The sequence below is a fragment of the Callithrix jacchus genome, chromosome 4 (assembly GCF_049354715.1).
Source record: "Callithrix jacchus isolate 240 chromosome 4, calJac240_pri, whole genome shotgun sequence".
Lineage (NCBI taxonomy): Eukaryota > Metazoa > Chordata > Mammalia > Primates > Cebidae > Callithrix > Callithrix jacchus.
In genome coordinates, this window is record NC_133505.1 from 69,860,975 (window position 1) to 69,883,057 (window position 22,083).

Genomic DNA, 22,083 nt, shown 5'->3' on the forward strand with positions numbered 1-22,083 from the left:
TATGAATTTGAGTGGGACAGATACAAACATTCGAGCCATAAGAGAATATATAAGTTAAATCTTTTTATAAGTTAATGTAGTCCTGTGTTCACCAAGAGAAATCTGAGCATAGCTCAGAGTGAGAAGATATAGAACTGTATTTGGTTGCAGAGTGTGAACTTTCTGACATAGTGCTCATGGATACAGGGTTTGGAATCACTGGACAAACTACATTCTATCATTTTCTACCTATGAATAAGCGATCAACATCTGTTTCCTCATCATCACAACAGGGATAAATAATGAGTTTTACATTGCAAAATTGTTTTAAACATTCATTAAGGTAAAGCATCTGAGACATTTAATGTGGCAAATAGTTAGGCTTCTTTCATAAATAATAACATTTTAATGGAAGTTTATGGCCCAAGTGATATTTTAAATCACTCTAAATGCTGTAGAAAACAATGTATCATATCTTTAACAGCCTATGATATTGCATCCAACACACTGTTCCACAAAATTCTTGTGCTTAGTTGTGATTTACACCAAAGAACTGTAATCCATCCATGTTGTTGTTCATTTATAATAATAAACACAATTTTATTTAGAATCTGCTATGTGGTATCTTTCTGGAGGAAAGAACAAGGTAATATGTATGCAGCTCCTGTTTCTATAGAACTTAATGAAGAGGAGAAAAGCAGACCAGAGAGGGAGAAAGGAAGAGAGAAGGAGAAGAACAGAGGTGAGAGTGGTTGGTCAAACAGTAAGTAGATGGCCACACAAATAACTGATGAATTACAGTTTCGGTAATTGCGATGAGGACAAATTATAAAATGCTGCCTAATTTCTTCTGGGAAGGCAAAATGGTACAGATATTTTAGAGGACAGTTTGGCAGTTTCTAAGTAAACACACTATTACTATACAGTCCAGCAAGTGTGTGCCCTGATATATATCAAATGAAAACATGTTCACACAAAAACCTCCACAAGATGTTTATAACAGCCTTATTCATGATTGTAAACAATTAAGAAAAACTTGAGTAGACTGAATGGATAAACCATGGTATATCCAGACAACGGAACATTATTCAGCCCTGACAAGAGCTCTAAAGCCATGAAAAAAACATGGAAGGACATGAAATCTTCATTACTAAGTGAAAGAAGCCAATCTAAAAAGGCTACATACTGTATGACTTCATCTATATGGCATCACTACAAATGCAAAACTATGGAGACCCTAAAAAGATCGATGATTGCCAGAGGTGGAGGGGGGACAGAGGAATTAACAGGTAGATCACAGAGGATATTTAGGGCATTATCACTATTCCATATCTATAATGGTGGTTACACATTATTATGCACTTTTTCAGACCCAAAGAATATACAAGACCAAGAGTGAACTCTAAACTACAGATTTTGGGTGATAATGATGTAATACAGGTTTATTGATTGTAAAAAAAAATGTACCACTATGTCATGGGATGTTGATAGTGAGGGAACTTGTGCATGTGGGGGCAGGTATATAAGAACTCACTGTATTTTCTGCTCACTTTTTCTGTGTACTTAAAGCTCTTCCAGAAAATAGTTTAAGAAAAGAAAAGTTACCTAAGCATCTGTTGCGGGAGTATTACAAGATTTTCCTGAAAAAGAGAGACATATGCTAAAACTCGAAAGATAACTAGAATTGAGAGAATGGGCGGGAAGGATTGGAGATTATTCTAGGTTAAAGTGTAGTATGTGCAAAGACACACAGCCAGAACTTTGAAGGAATATTTGAGCAGCTGAAGCCTAATAGGATGCTATAGTACAGAGCTAGTAGGAGATCAGGAGGAAGTGAGGCTAGAGAATTTATCAGGAAGGGGCCAAACTGTACATAGCCTTGTAGACCATGGCAAGGTTGAAGGACTTGGAGAGTAGCTTAATATCTTTGTATAGACATGGTGGCTTATGCCTGTAATTCCAGCATTTTGGAAGGCTGAAGTGGGAGGATTGCTTGAGGCCAGGAGTTCCAGACAAGCCTGGGCAACATAGTGAGACCTCATTTCTACAAATAATATTTTAAAAAATTAGCTGGTTATGTGGGCACATGTCTGTATTTCCAGCTACTCAGTAGGCTGATGCAGGAGAATCACTTGAGCCCAGAAGTTTGAGACTACACTGATCTATGATCATGTCACTGCACTCTAGCCTGGGCAGCAGAGAATGACCTCATCTCAAAAGATATATATATATAGTTACCTATCTTAAAAATAAATTGATATTACATTTATTTATCTATCTTAAAAATAAATGGATAAGATACATGGCGTGGAGAAAAGAACACTGATCTACCAGTTTGTAAGTATGGGCGTTTAAGATTCTGTGCCTAACTCTCCAATGGATTAACAATGTTCTTTTCTGCATGGCCAAGCTTTCAATTCATTCATGCGTTCATGCTATAAGTGAAAAAACTGAGACTGAGAGAACTTTCCATCTAACTGAAGTCTAAAATGTTAAGCTATTACATTTTTGCATCCATATGACACTAAATATATTCTCGGTTTCTACCAAATACAAACATTCTTCCATCAGTCACATTTAAGCAAAACTGCGATGCATAAACATAAAAGGTAGGCTTTCATTATCTTTAATGAAAGATAATATCTAAATATGTCTATGAGTTGGTCATTATTTTACTATACCCCACTTACCAGTAAAAACTACTGCTCTAAGACTTTTTTTTTTCTGAGATGGAGTCTCACTCTGTCACCAAGGCTGGAGTGCAGTGGCAAGATCTTGGCTCACTACCACCTCCAAATATTGGGTTCAAGCTATACTTGTGCATCACCTCCTGAGTAGCTGGGAATACAGATGGCCACTACCATGCCTGGCTAATTTTTGTATTTTTAGTAGATACAGGGTATTACCATGTTGTCCAGGCTACTCTGAAACTCCTGACATCAAGTGATCCACCCACCTTCGCCTTGCAAAGTGCTGGGGTTACAGGTATGAGCCGCTGCGCCCTGCATGTTGTAAGATATTTAGATTGTATATCATAGCTGTGTTATGTCTATTATATAAAATGTAAGGCAATATATTTTCAATATTCTGCTGAAAATATTAAACTACATTTTTCATTATACATTATACTTATTTAATACAGAAAGCTTCCTCTTTGCATTGTTAATATTTTTCCAGTTTTCACCATTTCCTCCTTCTCCAAACCCTCACATACCTTGCATTATAACATACTGTCACTGTTGCTTAGAAATGTTCAGAACACATATTCCTTCACCTTTTTCTTCCCCATAGCTCTCACCACTACCCATAAACAAATTAACAAATAAATAAACACAATAATTTTGTTTCTTCGTCCCTGCAATCCTCTGCTTTTAGGTGACAGATTTCATAAAAGCTGGATCTTGTCTCTTACCAGAGCATAACTGATCTGGGGAGAGGAAAATATCTTTTTTTTTCTTTCTTTTTTTTTTGGCTGTTGTTTGTGGTGAAACCTGTCCTGAGAAGCAGATTGAGTCTTATTTCTTATGGCTATTTCATATATAGCATTCTCATTAGCAGTACTGAGAAAACCCTCAGGGTGGACTTCCACTATGCAGTGCAGATTAAGTTTTAGCACTTTTAGGAATATCTTTCTAATTTGTAAGAAGCAGCCGTTATCTTTTGTCCATTGAGAAATCTCTCCTAATAACTACTTTTCTCAGGGCTTGCCAATTGCTTTATTATTTTTTAATATTACTACCACATAAGTGTCCTAGCTAATGCTTTTATTTCCCTCATCATAAGTTTCCTACATTTTGAACCCAGTGCTGACTTCCTTTTTATCCCACACATTATTTGTCTCTTCCACACAGCTGAATGTTCTCTTTGGGTGACAAATTGAAACTATCTGATTTTTGTATTATTTTAAGGATCTGTAAACAATTGTGCTCAACATATATTAAAACAAAGTATCAATCTTCACCCAAATAAGAACATTGTTGATAATTTTAGTGCATTGCAAAAGGATGTGAGCCAGTCCTCTTTTCCTTAATTTGAATATAAGACAAGTGTATATGTATTTCTTTATAAGTTTTCCAAATACACGGTTTCAGTGAGTATCCAAAGGAAGTGTTTTGACTGATCTAAAATACAAATTACTTGAATTCAAATAAGGATAAATGTCAAAACAACAAAGATATCTATTTAAAAGAGAATTATGAGTTTATCTAAAATTACATCTTTGCTTCTTTATTTCCTATTAAGAGATAATGAGTATTATTTTTTAATAGAATTAATCATCTTGAACACAGAAAACACTTGGTAAATATTTATTAATAATATTAATCACTATTTCATGAGGAAATAAAAACCAGAACCATAGACATACATCAAAATGTTTGCCTTGCTATACTAGTGTCTTGTGTTTTAGGTTTATTTTGAAGATTACATTGAAAAACCCAAAACCACAAATAGACTATATTCCTGTAGAATTCAGAATCCATTTTTCTCAGAAAACAGTTTCTCCATTTTTTCCTCATTTTAACACAAATACAGCTTCCACACTATGCAGACATTTGTGTTTTAATGTAAGACTTTAATTAACACTTTCATCAACTCTATCATTTGCAAAACTATAATCCAGACCAATTGAGAGTCATCGATTAATGTATGAAGATCAATCTTATTTGGGAGAATTTCATTTACTGAGAAAGATATGAGCAGTTCTGATCAAATTAAAAAGAGAACGGTCATTTTTCCTGAATTTTTAAGCAAGTCTAGGACGTTCAAAAATTGTATTCTGCCATTTAAGTTCTTTTATAGAGCATTTGAATTTCAAAATGATGTAAGTACTTTAATCTTGTTTGGATTCACTTTTGTAATTAGATCTGCTAAAAAGAATAATCTGCACTAATTATCAGCTTGTCAGAGATTGTCATAGCTCTAAACATTAAGAAAAAACTGAGAGTTCAGGCCTTTAGTGTTATCTACAAAAAATTAATTCTCAGAAATAAAGAAAAAAATAGCTTTCCATCTCCCTATCCAGCAGGGACTATTTACCTCCCAAGTCACTCTTCATTATTAAACAAAAATAACTGTAGTAATATTAATCCTCTCTAATCCTATAAATATGTAGCTGCATTAACATTTTTATATGACCTAATTAGTGAAACTTATAAAATAGCTTAAATAAAAGGAATCTGGAAAAGTGCAATTTTTTTCTGAAGATCTCTGAGAAGAAAGATGTTAGAGGTAAGTTCAGGTTAACATAAAAGGAATTTACTGTGAAGAGAATTGCTACAAATTGTTAGGCAAAAGGCTTATTGCTTTGAATTATGCTTTGTTGTTTCATGTTAAATTAAAATTTCAATACATGTATATTTCAATTATTTGAATTATTTTAATGTTGTTTACACAACAGGTGGTATAATTAGAGCACACATGCAAGACAATTTTTAAATTTGTTTTTACATGTTAATAGAGACTCTTGATTGCCAGCCAAATGAATGAGTTTTGAACAATTTCATAAAGGCTTCTACCAACTCTGAAAAATAGGACAACCATTCAAGCTTAGATACCTGAAAAGCCTAATTAGAAAAATAAAATCCATTTTTTAAAAGATCCATTGAATTATATGAATGAAAGAAAATCCATTCATTTTTTCTTATTAAATATATTCATAAGTCCTTTTATTCTAAAACAATCACAGAATTCTAAATTCTCGATTTTGTCTGGCGTGTAGAGATTACTTCCATTTACACAATAAGAAAAAAGCCAAACAAACTAAAACTCAACAACCCTTCTTAGATTTTTAAGAGCGCCGAGGTCAGAGGGAAAACTATTGCCCCCAAATATCGGAAAGACAGCCAGGCAGGCACAAAGAATCATAACTTACCAGAGCAGAAACTCAGAAGCAGAAACCTCTGCTGGAGCCAAAACCAGGGTAGGAAAACAAACAATACTTGATGAAACGCTGGAGGCTCAGTGTGGGCAAGCTTGAGAGTTGGTTGGAAACTACAGGGGAGCCCACTCTTAGGGAATATCCCACACTGTAATGAACTTTACCTCCAAAAATACTACAAGGTTCTCACAGTGAGGTCTGGAGAAAAAAAAATCCCCTCATACTTCCAGCGTGGAGTGGAGAGAAGAGCCATTTTGAAGACTCTCACAGCATTCTGTTCCTCTTAACGAGGCTCGTCCTCAAGTGAAACTATTTGACCAGAGCCTAAATTGCCTGTGGGAAGGGAAATACCCAACTCCAGTCCTCTGTAGCTTTTCTGTCTCACCTAAGGGAATGGGGTACAGAGAAGCACATTTGAAGGTCACAGCCCAGAGACACAGGATCACCAAGACTGAAACCTAATCATAGGACTATTGAAGGCTTACCCATACGTTACTATATCAATAGGGATCTTTTATAACAACACATTACAACTGAAAGAACTCCACACCTCATACTTATTTAAGAAGAATTTTCTAATGAAGCCAAAATAAAACAGGCAAGATGAAAATAAAAATATGAGATGAAATTTTAACCTCTGACACCTATGTCTATAGCATAGCAAACAGCCTGCCTCTTAGCCAGATAAACATGAAATGTTATGCTATAGGCCTGTTTATCTGAGTTTCTTTTACCTAATGTATCCTGTCTTTAAATATAAGTATATTTAGTATATACAAGATATACTAAAAGCCAAAAAAATAGTTTGAAGAGAGAGTAAGCATTGAAGTGAGACTCAGATACTGCAGGGATTCTGTAATTATCAGGCAGGGAATTTAAAACAACTGTGACTAATATGCTACGAGCTCTAATAAAACAACCTTAACAATGATGACCAAAATCAAAACACATGTGCAGATGCTCCTTGACTTACCATGGGGTTCTATTACAATAACCCCGTCATAAGTCGAAAATATTGCAAGTAGAAAATGCATTTAATACGCCTAATCTACTGAACATCGCAATTTGGCCTTACCTATCTTAAACATGCTCAGAAAACTTGCATTAGCCAACAGCTTGGACAAAATCATTCAATATCAAACCTATTTTATATTACAGTGTTGAATTGTTCGTGTAACTTAACAAATGCTGTGCTAAAAGTAAAAACCAGAATGGTTGTATGGATGCTCAAAATGCTATTTCTACTGAATGTATGTCATTCTTGTACAATGATAAAGTTGAAAAACTGTAAATTAGTGAACACCTGTACTGTGCTCTGTGCTCTTAGAATACTGCAACATCCAGCGTTATCTGTGTCCTTCAAGAGTTTACAGTGTTTAAGAGCGGACAGAGAAATGAGCAAATGTTCTACCAGAAAGTGATAACTGATACAATATTTACTTTCTTCCCATCTACTCTAGTGCTAGAATGCCATGAATTACCCCCTGTACACTGTCAACTCTCTGTTATGGACACCGTTTTCATGTTCACCTATACTCTATGTACACACTTTATTTTTAGTACTAATGTAAATCAATTTACCTTTTTCTCTAATTTTTATAACTGCTTTATTCTTAAGACTCTCTCAAGTTTGATATCTTCCTGGGTATGAAGTACCTATGAAGTTTGACATTTCTCCATGATTGTGATTTGTTTCCTTTAATATCCTATTTGCACTCAAGATTAATGGGGGAGGAAAAAATAAACCTAAAACGCAATTTTCTAATGTTTTTATGTATTTTCCATACCTGTTTCCTTTTCATTATTTTGTTTCAATATTTACAAATTTAACTTGCTACCAATATTTTTTCACTAAAATATTTTGAATATTTTCTTTGATTTTCTGATACTTCAGCAGATTGTATTACTTTCTACTCCAAATAATAATTTGCATGTGATTTTCTTAAGTATATTTTTTAGGAATATCTACTTTAGACTAGATATATACTGCTATAGCATTCGCATGAATAACATTTCAATGTTAAAATTCTTTTTCAATAAACTAAATTTCCCCTATCTTTAGTGACTCATTTTTAAGTATAACTAATGCATTAGCAAACGTTGAATCTCCCTTATCTCATTGTAGCATTTCACACAAACATTATCTCTTGCTATGACAAGTTTTTAAATTTCATTTCAGCTTTCAAGTACTTAGAGAATGGTTATAAAACTATCAATTTGAAATTAACTTAGTAAATGGTTTACTAAAATTTAAAGGCATTATGTCTGTAACAGTTCATCCTATTTAGTAGATATGTGGTCTTATAAAACTATGTTTTGTCAAGATGTTTATATTTCTAACATATACTAATAAATCTATCCTTCTGATTTTATTTTTTATTAAAGAGACAGCTCAAGTATTAACACATTCATATTTCACATGTGAAAGAACATATACCAGGAGATTAACTATTTTAGAAAATTTGGGAGATATTTGGTAGTAAATTATTTGTATTTATGAAAACATCTAAAAAATAAGCGTTGATTTTCTAAGTGATTTACATTTCTATGTATGTAAGGCTGCATTGGAAGAAGATATAGTTAAATAAAAAACACATCTTAGTATTTTGTTCTTTATACTGACTTTTTGAGGAAGACATTATTGGTATAATCTGAGGTGTCAGAAAAATAACTTCCTGATACCAACTAACTTCCAATTTAAGTAACACAGCATCTGAATTTTTTCTCCAAAGATCTATCCCTTTGGGAGCAGTAAGAGAAAATCTTTTTCCTAAGGTAAATCCAAAATTAGAAAATTATCAGAGAAAGGAAGATTTCTGTTTGACCTCCTTCATAACCCTCCAAAACACATGAGCCCTGGGAATATCCTTTAAGACAGAAGAGCAGTGGACTTAGGCCAAGCCCTTCCACAATTGAGTTTTCAAAATCTTGTATTAGGTGACAGTTATTGATCATATTTTTCTATGTAATTCCTTCACCTCATCTAGTGACTCTTGTTTCTTATTTTTCCTTTCCGATCTTTCAGTTCTGAGAAGGAGTTTCTAGCTCCATTTGCATTTCCATTTCCATTTGTTCATCTTTCTTACACACTGGCCAGAGGCTTGAAGTATGATTCTTTATTCTTGCACTGGGTCACCTGACTATACCCCCTCTCTAATTATTTAGCCTTAATCTCAGTGAAGGTTGGTCTAATAAGGATATTTATAAATATATATTTAAAATTTCTCATAACTCAGTCTTACCAATTGCTGTCTCTTTACTATATTCATGGGCTGCGGTCAGTTTTAGTAAAAGACTGTGGTCAAAAGCTCTTTTTTAATAAAGACATTTTTACCAAGGAAAGTCATTTCTAGTGCTAATGGAGTTTGGACCAGTTCAAATTTGCTGAGGAAGCAGATTCGTCCTCCTTGGACACACAATAAGCTTAGCCCAACCCTGGAAGTAGCACTATGTCCTTGGGCAAAATAAAAGTTCTGCCAAGACCCTGACAGTACTAAGTAATTCCTCTATTGGCATCCTCCTTCAAAATGCATTAAGACATTAAAGGCCAATACATTAAGTCACTTGCACCTTAGTGTGGATCAATTTATCAGAATGTTTTCCCCTGAAAGGACTGAGGGTGCAAGTGATGAACAGACAAGAAGGGAAAAAGGAATGCTGAGAAAAATGTAGCCTGCACAGAGAAAGAGATGCGCTAAAGATTAACTACTCCAACCTTATTTTTCACCGTTTAATTTTCTATTATTTATTGCATAGCAAAGAGATTGAAAAAATTATTACAACCAAAACCAGCAATAATCTTTACCATAAATCCAGGTATGCATAAACATGTCGAGCCAGGTTCATTTTCCATGCACAGTTCATGAACACATGAGTTGGGAATGCATTCAACTTCCTTCTCACAGCGGCGTCCAGACCATCCTGTTAAACAAAATTACAAAGCAGATATGCAATTTTTTTTTCTTTTTTAAGACAGGGTCTTGCTTTGTCTCAGGCGCCAGGCTGGAGTGCAGTGGCACAATCTTGGCTCACTGCAACCTCCACCTCCCAGGCTCAAGCAGTTCTCCTGCCTCAGCCTCCTGAGTAGCTGGGACTACAGGCACATGCCACCATGCCCAGCTAATTTATTTTTGGATTTTAGTAGAGATGGGGTTTCAATATGTTGGCCAGGATGCTCTTGATCTCTTGACCTCATGATTCACCCGCCTTGGACTCCCAAAGTTCTGGGATTACAGGTGTGAGCCACCGTGCCTGGCTGCAATTTTTTAAAATAATAAAAACAGTTAGGCGAATAGCCTATATTTATTGGCTTTTACTATTTGAAATAATTATGCTAGGTGTTTTGTACAAATTACCTCAGTATATCTTCATGATCAATCAACCTATAGCTATGTATCTATCTATCTATTTATCTATTTATCTATCTATCTATCTAGCTAGCTAGCTAGCTATTGAGGCGAAATTACCCTCTTGTCGCCCATGCTGGAGTGGAATGATGCGATCTCGGCTCACTGCAACCTCTGCCTCTAAGGTTCAAGCGATTCTCTTTCCTCAGCCTCCCAAGTAGCTGGGATTACAGGCATGTGCCACCACATCTGGCTAATTTTTATGTTTTTAGTAGAGACAGGGTTTCACCATGTTGGCCAGGCTGGTCTCAAACTCCTGAACTCAGGTGATCCACCCACCTTGGTTTCCCAAAGTGCTGGGATTACAGGCATGAGCCACTGGGCCCGGCCATCTTCATGATTATATATATTGGGTAGCTATTATTCTATCTTTATTTAGTACTTGAAAAAATAAAACTCAGAGAAAATAAATAACTTGCTGTAAAATCATACAGTTAAGTATAAATAAAAGCGAGTACAAGGACGGTAAGGGTAAGTCTCAGCTCCTATTTGTGGTGCCATTCAACATTGCATATATAAATGTCTTTACCTATTTTATGTTGGAGTAAATACATGGAAGGCAATAGAATAAAGATACTTCATAATTCCCTTAATATGATTCTTAAATTCCAAAGAAAGTAACTACTATGGATATCTAGATATACAATATTTTTGTAATAATTGTAGTATTACTGTTAGTATTTCTTACAATGTGGTTCTTTGGAATATAAATATGGTGTCTTTGTACATTTGGCCATTGGCTGTAAAAATTCTCCTTAAACACAACAATCTAATTTTCCATACCAAAACATAATTTGATTGTATGTATTTCGTTTGGCTTTTGTTAGTCAAACATTTCATTATTTTCATCATCAACCTATCGACCAATATTGCTGAGTACTCTATAAGCTAATATCTCAGCTATAATTTCCTGGGTACATACATATCAGGAACACTTTCTGAAACCATTGATTCTTTCTTATCAGATAATTACTTCTAGTGAATCTTAATATGCCTAACATGCTATCCACAACATCATGTTAACCTAAATATACCCTACTACATAGGGACAATGGGTCTTCACAGGCAGTCACTGCTCACAGACTAAATATGCTCACTGTCATTACAACTTCTTAACTTTTATTTTTCTATGTATTGTCTATTAGCATTTAATGTGAGCCCTGGCTATTGGGAAATGTAAAACTTATTGTTCATACTTAGGAAGATATTCTGATTGTTCTCCCCTGATAAATTGTAACAAAACAATTAAATACATATTTTGAGGTAATTAGAAATTATTTACTAAAAGATTGCATTATAAGAAAAAATAAGGCCTGACTTTAAAAGACATGGCAATGTCCACATCAAGCTTAGGAATAGCTGCCCAGAGACTAAATATATCAAATCCCCATCCAAGACTCTTCTGCTTCCCAATGCTCTTTCATGTGCTGAGCTGATTCCATTGGGAACTCTACTAAGGAGGAGGTTATAAAAGGTGATATGGAAAAAAAAAATCTTTGCAGGGTTTATAGAAAGCCAATATGACTAGTCACTCACATAGTTGAGTCTCACAAACATATTATTGAGCATAAAAATATTTTCCATAAAAAATACACCCTGATAACTACACTTATAAAATTCAAATGCATATGAAACCTAATAACATTGCTTAGAGATGCATATATATGTATAAAATAAAACTCTAAGGAATACTAAGGGAATGTTGAATATAAAATTCACAGTAGTTACTGCAGGGAGTGGGATGTTCCTAGAGGGATATAGAGGAGATGAGAATTATTGCTAATATTCTATTTCTCAGAACACATGGTGTTATACACATTTATTACAGTGTATATTTTTGTATCTTTTGATTGAATAAAATATTTCCAAATATATTTTAAGCAATTAAAATGATGACATAGTTTTCCTTTTGCTTCTTATACTGTGAAGAACATGACAAACCTTTAAACCATAAGATGGGAATTGTAAAAGAAAAATTGCACTGGACCAGTTATACAGACAAGGAAGACTTTATTCAAGAGTACTGCAATAGGAGACAGAGACTTTAACAGTAAGGGAGAGAGCCTGCTCTCAATCTCACTAAAATAAATGGCAGAAAGATTTTTAAAGGCCCGGTGAAGTAACAGAAAATCACTGGGGGGATGTTTATGTGGGTGGGAATTTGGTCCATGTGGTTAGGCCACCTGTACTTGCTGACTGTCTCTTACTGAGGTTAGGGTTCTACTCTCCCAAAGAGACTGCAAAATAAGGGCACTATTTGTCACTTTCCAGGGTTACATTTTGTTTTGTTTTTCATTGTTGTTGTTACTGCTGTTTTGTTTTGTTTTTGAGACAGGGTCTTGCCCTGGTGCCCAGGCTGGAGTGCAGGGGTGTGATCACAACTCTCTGCAGCCTCAACTGCCTGGGTTCAAGCAATCTTCTTACTGCAGCCTCTGGAGTACATTACATTTTGAAGGAATGACTTCCTGGTCCATCTATCCTGTTCCATGAGAAACAGCCTGAGAGAAGATATACATCTCAAAGAGACAGAGAAATAATTTACAACTACGGGTTTTCTAAAGTAAATGCTCTAAGGAAAGGGAGATCAGGACCTATAGTCAGGAAGAAGTCGGTTTAAAGCCTAGTCAAACTGAGAAAAACATTAAGGCTGGCTTGGTCAAAGACAACAAACAAGGATATAAAGTAAGTTAACAGTTATTACAAGAAACAGAAATCACTCTAGTGATTTAACCAAAAAGAACCTGAATAATGGAATTGATGCTTACAAAATTATCAGAAGGAAGAAAAGCTGTAGGAGTAACACCAAAAACCACAGGTAAGATATTCTGTCCCCTGAGCCAGGATTTCTCATCTCCCCTGAGATGAGAAATATTAAAGCACGATTAGAATATTTGAGTTCAAGAACCCATTGTGCCAATCCAAAAAAGGTTGATTACCAGGCAGCTGCCAATTCAATGCACCTACACACTGAATTAATGACTCTACAGTGAGATCTGCTGCAAAAAGCCACATATCTCCATGACTATTTTAACAGAAAAATCTGCTAAGATACCCAGAAATGGTCTCCATCAGAGCCTTGAGATTTTAGGTATGTTTATTATTGGCAGAACTCAATAATATTTGCAACTCCAGCTTTGAGGGAGTCTGGAAATTGTAGCTTTTAATACTCTTGCCTCTGTAGTATAGAAAACCACACTAGATGGGAATGGATACTGAGTATCAATCATACCCATTAGTTTGAAGAAGTACGTAAGATGAATAGGTGCTTATACAGGTGTAGGACAACGTAATGGTAAGAAATTAGACCAAAATAACAAAATATAAATCAGCCAAATTAATACTTATTGGATAACAGGTTATTTTAATGTTCAGAAACAAAATATGTTATATCTTGAATCTTATGTAGCTTTGATTTTCATTCTTAATAAGGTAAGCAAACATTCAGAAAATGGTTTGGTAACAAAACAAAAAAACAAAAGCTGTCATTAGCAATCTAGTAAAAGTAATCAAATTATTAGGGTATTAAACTCATAGTATTAATCTAATATCTGACACATAAAATAAGCAAGTGTGTAAGGAATAAATGGTTGAAAATAATGGTGGTGTAAAACAAATACAACTTTAGGTAACACATTGTAACAAAATTAGAGTAAATTTTTAATTTTTATTTTTTTAGAGACAGTCTTGCTTTGTCACCTAGGCTGCAGTGTAGTGGCATGGTCACAACTCACTGCAACTTTAAACTCCTGGGCTAAAGTGATCCCCTCCCACTTCAGTCTTTCAAGCACCTAGGACTGCTGGTGGCTACCACCATGCCTGACCACTTTTATTTCTCTCTTTCTTTTCTCGCTCTCTCACACACACACACACTACCTATGCAACAATCCTGCATGTTCTGCACATGAACCCCAGAACCTAAAGTGCAATAATATGTAAATAAATATATAGGTACATACATGGCAATGTGGTTTGTGGTTTGCTGCCTCCATCCCCATCACCTATATCTGGCATTTCTCCCCATGTTATCCCTCCCCAAATGCCTACTCTGCTGTCCCTCCCCTAGTCCCTCCAAAGGGACCCCAGTTTGTGATGCTCCCCTCCCTGTGTCCATGTGTTCTTGCTGTTAAACACCCACCTGTAAGTGAGAACATTGATTTTCTGTTCTTGTGTCAGTTTGCTGAGAATGATGGTTTCCAGATTCACCCATGTCCCTACAAAGGACATGAACTCATCATTTTTTATGGCTGCATAGTATTCAATGGTGTATATGTGCCACATTCTCCTTGTCCTATCTATCATTAATGGGCATTTGGGTTGGTTCCAGGTCTTTGCTATTGTAAACAGTGCTGCAATGAATGTATGTGTGCATGTGTCTTTATAACAGAAAAATGTATAATTCTTTGCATATATACCCAGAAATGGGATTGCTGAGTCAAATGGAATTTTTATTTCTAGGTCCTTGAGGTATCACCACACTGTCTTCCACAATGGTTGAACTAATTTACACTCCCACCAACAGTGTAAAAGTGTTCCTATTTCTCCACATCCTCTCCAACAACAGTTGCCTCCAGATTATTTAATGATCGCCATTCTAAGTGGCATGAGATGGTATCTCAATGTGGTTTTGATTTGCATTTCTCTAATAATCAGTGATGATGAGTATTTTTTTTTATATGTTTGTTGGCCTCATAGATGTCTTATTTTGAAAAGTGTCTGTACACATCCTTCACCCACTTTGGAATGGGCTTGTTTTTCCTTGTGAATCTGTTTTAGTTCTTTGTCTATTCTGGATATTAGACCTTTGTCAGATGGATAGACTGCAAAAACTTTTTCCCATTCTGTTGGTTGCCGGTTGATGATAATTATTGTTTCTTTTGCTGTGTAGAAGCTCTGGAGTTTAATTAGGTAACATTTGTCTATTTTGGTTTTTGTTGCCTATGCTTTTGGTGTTTTAGTCATGAAGTCCTTGCCTATGCCTATGTCCAGAATAGTTTTGCCTAGGTTTTCTTCTACGCTTTTTTTTTTTTTTGAGACAGAGTTTCACTCTTGTTACCCAGGCTGGAGTGCAATGGCGCAATCTCGGCTCACTGCAACCTCCACCTCCTGGGTTCAAGCAATTCTTCTGCCTCAGCCTACCGAGTAGCTGGGCCTAAAGGTGTGTGCCACCATGCCCAGCTAATTTTTGTAGTTTTAGTAGAGACGTTGTTTCACCTTGTTGACCAGGATGGTCTTGATCTCTTGACCTCATGATCCACCCACCTCAGCCTCCCAAAGTGCTGGGATTATAGGCGTGAGCCACTGCGCCTGGCCCTCTTCTAGGCTTTTATGGTGTTAGGACTTATGTTTAAGTCTTTAACCCATCTGGAGTTAATTATAATGTAAGGGAGAGGAGAGGACTCAAGATGGCGCTGTGAGAACAACCCAGGATTTGAGTTCGTGTTGAATCCGCAAACGGTGAGTCAGAGCTGCATTTACAGACTGATCTTTGTTGCCCACAGAACAGGGAAACTCCCAAGTATAAAAAGACACGGGACGCCAGGCAGTAGGTCTGCCTGGCGAAGCTGGCAGCCAGGGCGGTAGCGGCCAGCCCTACCCAGCAATCCCCACAGGGCGCGCGTGTCTGGGTGCACTGTTGAACCGGCAACCTGAGACTTGAGAGGGCTGGACTTGAGACTGAACGAGACTTGGACAGTAGCCCAGCCCAGGGGATTGCAGGGACAGATCATTTGGGATACCCAGTGGGACGAACAAAACCGCGATTTCAAACTATCCCGAGCAGACGGTCCGAGGCGCTCTGTGGGGGAGGGGCGTCCACCACTACCGAGGCAACCCGCCCCAACTGAGATACACGCCCACTGCTGACGCAGCCAGCCGTTGCCGAGGCAACCTGCCCCAACTGAGATACACGCCCACTGCTGACGCAGCCAGCCATTTCCGAGGCAACCCGTCCCTACTGAGATACACGCCCACTGCTGACGCAGCCTGCCGTTGCTGAGGCAACACGCTACAACGAAGACACTCTGCTGCAGGGTGTGGCGGAGACCACAGCAGAGCCTGCAGGAACAGGGCGAATCACACAACAGCAGGGCGGAGCCTCGGCAGCCAAACAGTGGCTAGTCTGCCTTCTAGCTGGGCAGGACACCTCATCGAACATCCAAAAATAAAGCCCAAACCCCTCAACACAGAGCATTTGAGAAAAAAAAAAAAAGGGTTTTTTAATGAGCTCTGTTGCAGCAGAATCAAACATAGCAGCCTAACAGCCCTGAATGAACAACAGGGCGCACAGCTCAGCAATTAAGCCCGTATAAAGAACAAACTGTCTCCTCAAGCAGCTCCCTGACCCCTCTATATCCAAAAGACTGACATTAGGCAGGCATCATCCTGGGACAAAGATAGCAGAAAAAGAAACTGGTAGCATCCCTCGCTGTGCCACAGCTGCTAGAGGTGCACCCCAGACAAGCAGGGTCTGGAGCGGACCTCAGCACTCGTACAGCGAAGGGGCTAGACTGGTAGAAGGAAAACCAAGCAAGAGAAATACTTCATCATCAACATTCCGGGTGTCCACTCAGAGACCCAATCGAAAAGTCAGCAACTACGCAAACGACCAGCGGACAAATCCACAAAGATGGGAAGAAACCAGCGCAAAAAGGAGGAAAACACCCGAAACCAGAACACCTCGCCTCCTAGAAAGGACCAAAACTCCTCACCAGAAAGGGAACAAAGCTGGAGGGTGAATGACTGTGACGAAATGACAGAATTAGACTTCAGAAGATTGATAATGAGAAACTTTTGTGAGCTAAAAGATCATGTATTAAATCAATGCAAAGAAACTAAGAACCTTGAAAAAAGATTTGAAAAAAGATTCGAGGAAATGATAACAAGAATGGATAACTTAGAGAGGAATATGAATGAATTAAAGGAGCTGAAAAACACAATACGAGAACTTCGCAAAGCAAACACAAGTTTCAATAGCCGAATGGACCAAGCAGAAGAAAGAATATCTGAAGTCGAAGACCAACTCAATGAAATAAAATGAGAAACCAAGATAAGAGAAAAAAGCGCAAAAAGGAATGAACAAAGTCTCCAAGAAATGTGGGACTATGTGAAAAGACCTAACCTACATTTGATAGGTGTACCAGAAGGGGACGAAGAGAATGAATCCAAGCTGGAAAATACTCTTCAGGACATCATCCAGGAAAATTTCCCCCACCTAGCAAGACAGGCCAACACTCAATTGCAGGAAATAAAGAGAACACCACAAAGATATTCCGCAAAAAGGGCAACCCCAAGGCACATAATCGTCAGATACAACAGGGTTGAAATAAAGGAGAGAATACTAAGGGCAGCCAGAGAGAAAGGTCGGGTCACCCACAAAGGGAAGCCCATCAGACTCACAGCAGATCTCTCGGCAGAAACACTACAAGCCAGAAGAGAGTGGGGGCCAATATTCAACATTCTTAAAGAAAAGAACTTTCAACCCAGAATTTCATATCCAGCCAAACTGAGCTTCAGAAGTGAAGGAAAAATAAAATCCTTTGCGAACAAGCAAGTACTCAGAGATTTTGTCACCACCAGGCCTGCTTTACAAGAGCTCCTAAAAGAGGCACTACACATAGAAAGGATCAATCAGTACCAGCCATTCCAAAATCACACTGAATGCTAAAGAGCTTCAACATAATGAAGAATCTACAACAACTAACAGGCAAAACAGCCACTTAGCATCAAAATGGCAGTATCAAATTCACACATAACAATATTAACCCTAAATGTAAATGGACTAAATGCACCAATCAAAAGACACAGACTGGCAAATTGGATAAAAAGCCAAAACCCATCAGTGTGCTGTATCCAGGAAACCCATCTCACATGCAAGGATACACAAAGGCTCAAAATAAAGGGATGGAGGAAGATTTACCAAGCTAATGGAAAGCAAAAAAAAAGCAGGAGTTGCAATTCTCATCTCTGATAAAATAGACTTTAAAGCAACAAAGATCAAAAGAGACAAAGAAGGCCATTACATAATGGTAAAAGGATCAATACAACAAGAAGAGCTAACGATCCTAAACATATATGGACCCAATGCAGGAGCACCCAGATACATAAGGCAAGTTCTTAATGACTTACAAAAGGACTTAGACTCCCACACTGTAATTGTGGGAGACTTTAACACTCCACTGTCAATACTAGACAGATCAACCAGACAGAAAATCAACAAGGATATCCAGGGCTTGAACTCAGACCTGGAACAAGCAAACCTGATAGACATTTACAGAACTCTCCACCCCAAATCCACAGAATACACATTCTTCTCAGCACCACATCACACCTACTCTAAAATTGACCACATAATTGGAAGTAAAGCACTGCTCAACAAATGCAAAACAACTGAAATCATAGCAAACAGCCTCTCAGACCATAGTGCAATCAAGTTAGAACTCAGAATTCAGAAACCGACCCAGAACCGCACAGCTTCATGGAAACTGAACAACTGGCTCTTGAATGTTGACTGGGTAAACAACGAAATGAAGGCAGAAATAAAGAAGTTCTTCGAAACCAATGAGAACGAAGACAAAACGTGCCAGAACCTCTGGGACACATTTAAAGCAGTCTCTAGAGGAAAGTATATAGCAATAAGTGCCCATATGAGGAGAATGGAGAGATCCAAAATTGACACCATATCATCAAAATTGGAAGAGCTAGAGGAGCAAGATCAAAAAAACTCAAAACCCAGCAGAAGACAAGAAATAACTAAGATCAGAGCTGAGCTGAAGGAGATTGAGACACGAAAAACCCTTCAAAAAATCAATAAATCCAAGAGCTGGTTTTTTAAAAGATCAACAAAATAGACAGACCACTAGCCAGATTGATTAAAAATAAAAGAGAGAACAACCAAATAGATGCAATAAAAATGATAAAGGGGAAATCACCACAGATTCCACAGAAATTCAAACCATCATCAGAGAATATTACAAACAACTCTATGCACATAAACTAGTAAACCTGGAAGAAATGGATAAATTCCTGGACTCCTGTGTCCTCCCAAGCCTAAACCAGGAGGAAGCTGAAACTATGAATAGACCAATAACAAGGTCTGAAGTTGAGGCAGCAATTAAGAGCCTACCACACAAAAAAAGCCCAGGTCCAGACGGGTTCACAGCCGAATTCTACCAGACACACAAAGAGGAGCTGGTACCATTCCTTCTAAAACTATTTCAAACAATCCTAAAAGAGGGAATCCTTCCCAAATCATTTTACGAGACCAACATCATCCTGATACCAAAACCTGGCAGAGACCCAACAAGAAAAGAAAACTTCAGGCCAATATCCATGATGAACATAGATGCAAAAATCTTCAATAAAATATTGGCAAGCCGATTGCAACAGCAAATCCAAAAACTTATTCATCATGATCAAGTAGGATTCATCCTGGGGATGCAAGGCTGGTTCAACATACGCAAGTCTATCAACGTAATTCACCACATAAACAGAACCAAAAACAAAAACCACATGATTATCTCAATTGACGCAGAGAAGGCATTTGACAAAATTCAACAGCCCTTTATGCTAAAAACCCTCAATAAACTCGGTATCGATGGAACGTATCTCAAAGTAATAAAAGCCATTTATGACAAACCAACAGCCAATATCATACTGAATGGGCAAAAACTGGAAGCATTCCCTTTAAAATCTGGCACTAGACAAGGATGCCCTCTCTCACCACTCCTATTCAATATAGTACTGGAAGTTCTAGCCAGAGCAATCAGGCAAGAAAAAGAAATAAAGGGTATTCAAATAGGAAAGGTGGAAGCCAAATTGTCTCTATTTGCAGACGACATGATAGTATACCTATAAGACCCCATTGCCTCAGCCCAAAAACTCCTGAAACTGATAAGCAACTTCAGCAAAGTCTCAGTATATAAAATCAATGTGCAAAAATCACAAGCATTCGTCTACACCAATAACAGACTTAAAGAAAGTCAAATCAAGAGCGAACTGCCATTCGCAATTGCTAAAAAAAGAATAAAATACCTTGGAATACAACTCACAAGGAACGTAAGAGACCTCTTCAAGGAGAACTACAAACCACTGCTCAACGAAATCAGAGAGGACACAAACAGATGGAGAAACATTCCATGTTCATGGTTAGGAAGAATTAACATTCTAAAAATGGCTATACTGCCCAAAGTAATTTACACAATCAATGCTATCCCCATCAAGCTACCATTGACTTTCTTCACAGAACTGGAAAAAACCACCATGAACTTCATATGGAACCAAAAAGGAGCCCGCATAGCCAAGTCAATTCTAAGCAAAAAGAACACAGCGGAGGGCATCACACTACCGGATTTCAAACTATACTACAAGGCTACAGTAATCAAAACAGCATGGTACTGGTACCAAAACAGAGATATAAACCAATGGAACAAAACAGAGGCACCGGAGGCAACACAACATACATACAACTATACAATCTTTGATAAACCCGACAAAAACAAGCAGTGGGGAAAGGATTCCATGTTTAACAAATGGTGTTGGGAAAACTGGCTAGCCATGTGCAGAAAGCAGAAACTGGACCCCTTCCTGACACCTCACACTAAAATTAACTCCAGATGGATTAAAGACTTAAACATAAGACCTAGCACCATAAAAACCCTAGAAGGAAATCTAGGCAAAACCATCCAGGACATAGGAGTAGGCAAGGACTTCATGAACAAAACACCAAGAGCATTGGCAACAAAAGCCAAAATAGACAAATCGGACCTAATCAAACTCCACAGCTTCTGCACGGCAAAAGAAACAGTCACTAGAGTGGATCGGCAACCAACAGAATGGGAAAAAATTTTTGCAGTCTACCCATCTGACAAAGGGCTGATATCCAGAATTTACAAAGAACTCAAACGGATTTACAGGAAAAAAACAAACAAGCCCATTCAAAAGTGGGCAAAGGATATGAACAGATACTTTACGAAAGAAGACATATATGAGGCCAACAATCATATGAAAAAATGCTCATCGTCACTGGTCATCAGAGAGATGCAAATCAAAACCACATTGAGATACCATCTCACGCCATTTAGAATGGTGATCATTAAAAAATCTGGAGACAACAAATGCTGGAGAGGATGTGGAGAAAAAAGAACACTTTTACACTGTTGGTGGGAGTGTAAATTAGTTCAACCATTGTGGAAGACAGTGTGGTGATTCCTCAAGGCCTTAGAAATAGAAATTCCATTTGACCCAGCAATCCCATTACTGGGTATATATCCAAAAGACTATAAATCGTTCTACTATAAGGACACATGTACACGATTGTTCATTGCAGCACTGTTTACAATATCAAAGACCTGGAATCAACCCAAATGCCCATTGATAATAGACTGGATTGGAAAAATGTGGCACATATACACCATGGAATATTATGCAGCAATCGGAAATGATGAGTTTGTGTCGTTTGTAGGGACATGGATGAATCTGGAAAACATCATCCTCAGCAAACTGACACAAGAACAGAAAATGAAACACCACATATTCTCACTCATAGGTGGGTGATGAAAAATGAGAACACATGGACACAGCAAGGGGAGTACTAAACAGTGGGGTCTAGTGGGGGGAAAAGGGGAGGGCCAGTGGGAGGGGGAGGTGGGGAGGGATAGCCTGGGGAGAAATGCCAAATGTGGGTGAAGGGGAGAAGAAAAGCAAAGCACACTGCCATGTGTGTACCTACGCAACTGTCTTGCATGCTCTGCTCATGTACCCCAAAACCTATAATACAATAAAAAATTAAAAAAAAAATTATAATGTAAGGTGTCAGGAAGGGGT

At 37.5% G+C, this 22,083-nt stretch overlaps 1 protein-coding gene across 1 annotated transcript in view; it reads right to left on the bottom strand.

The window, feature by feature from the left end:
* The window catches only part of EYS (EGF-like photoreceptor maintenance factor), a 1,911,700-nt gene that overhangs the window by 934,593 nt on the left and 955,024 nt on the right, over nucleotides 1–22,083 (bottom strand). The window contains exon 21 of the mRNA XM_035296026.3: nucleotides 9,663–9,778. Coding sequence (XP_035151917.3) covers nucleotides 9,663–9,778 — 116 coding nt within the window. The remainder of the gene's footprint in view (nucleotides 1–9,662; nucleotides 9,779–22,083) is intronic.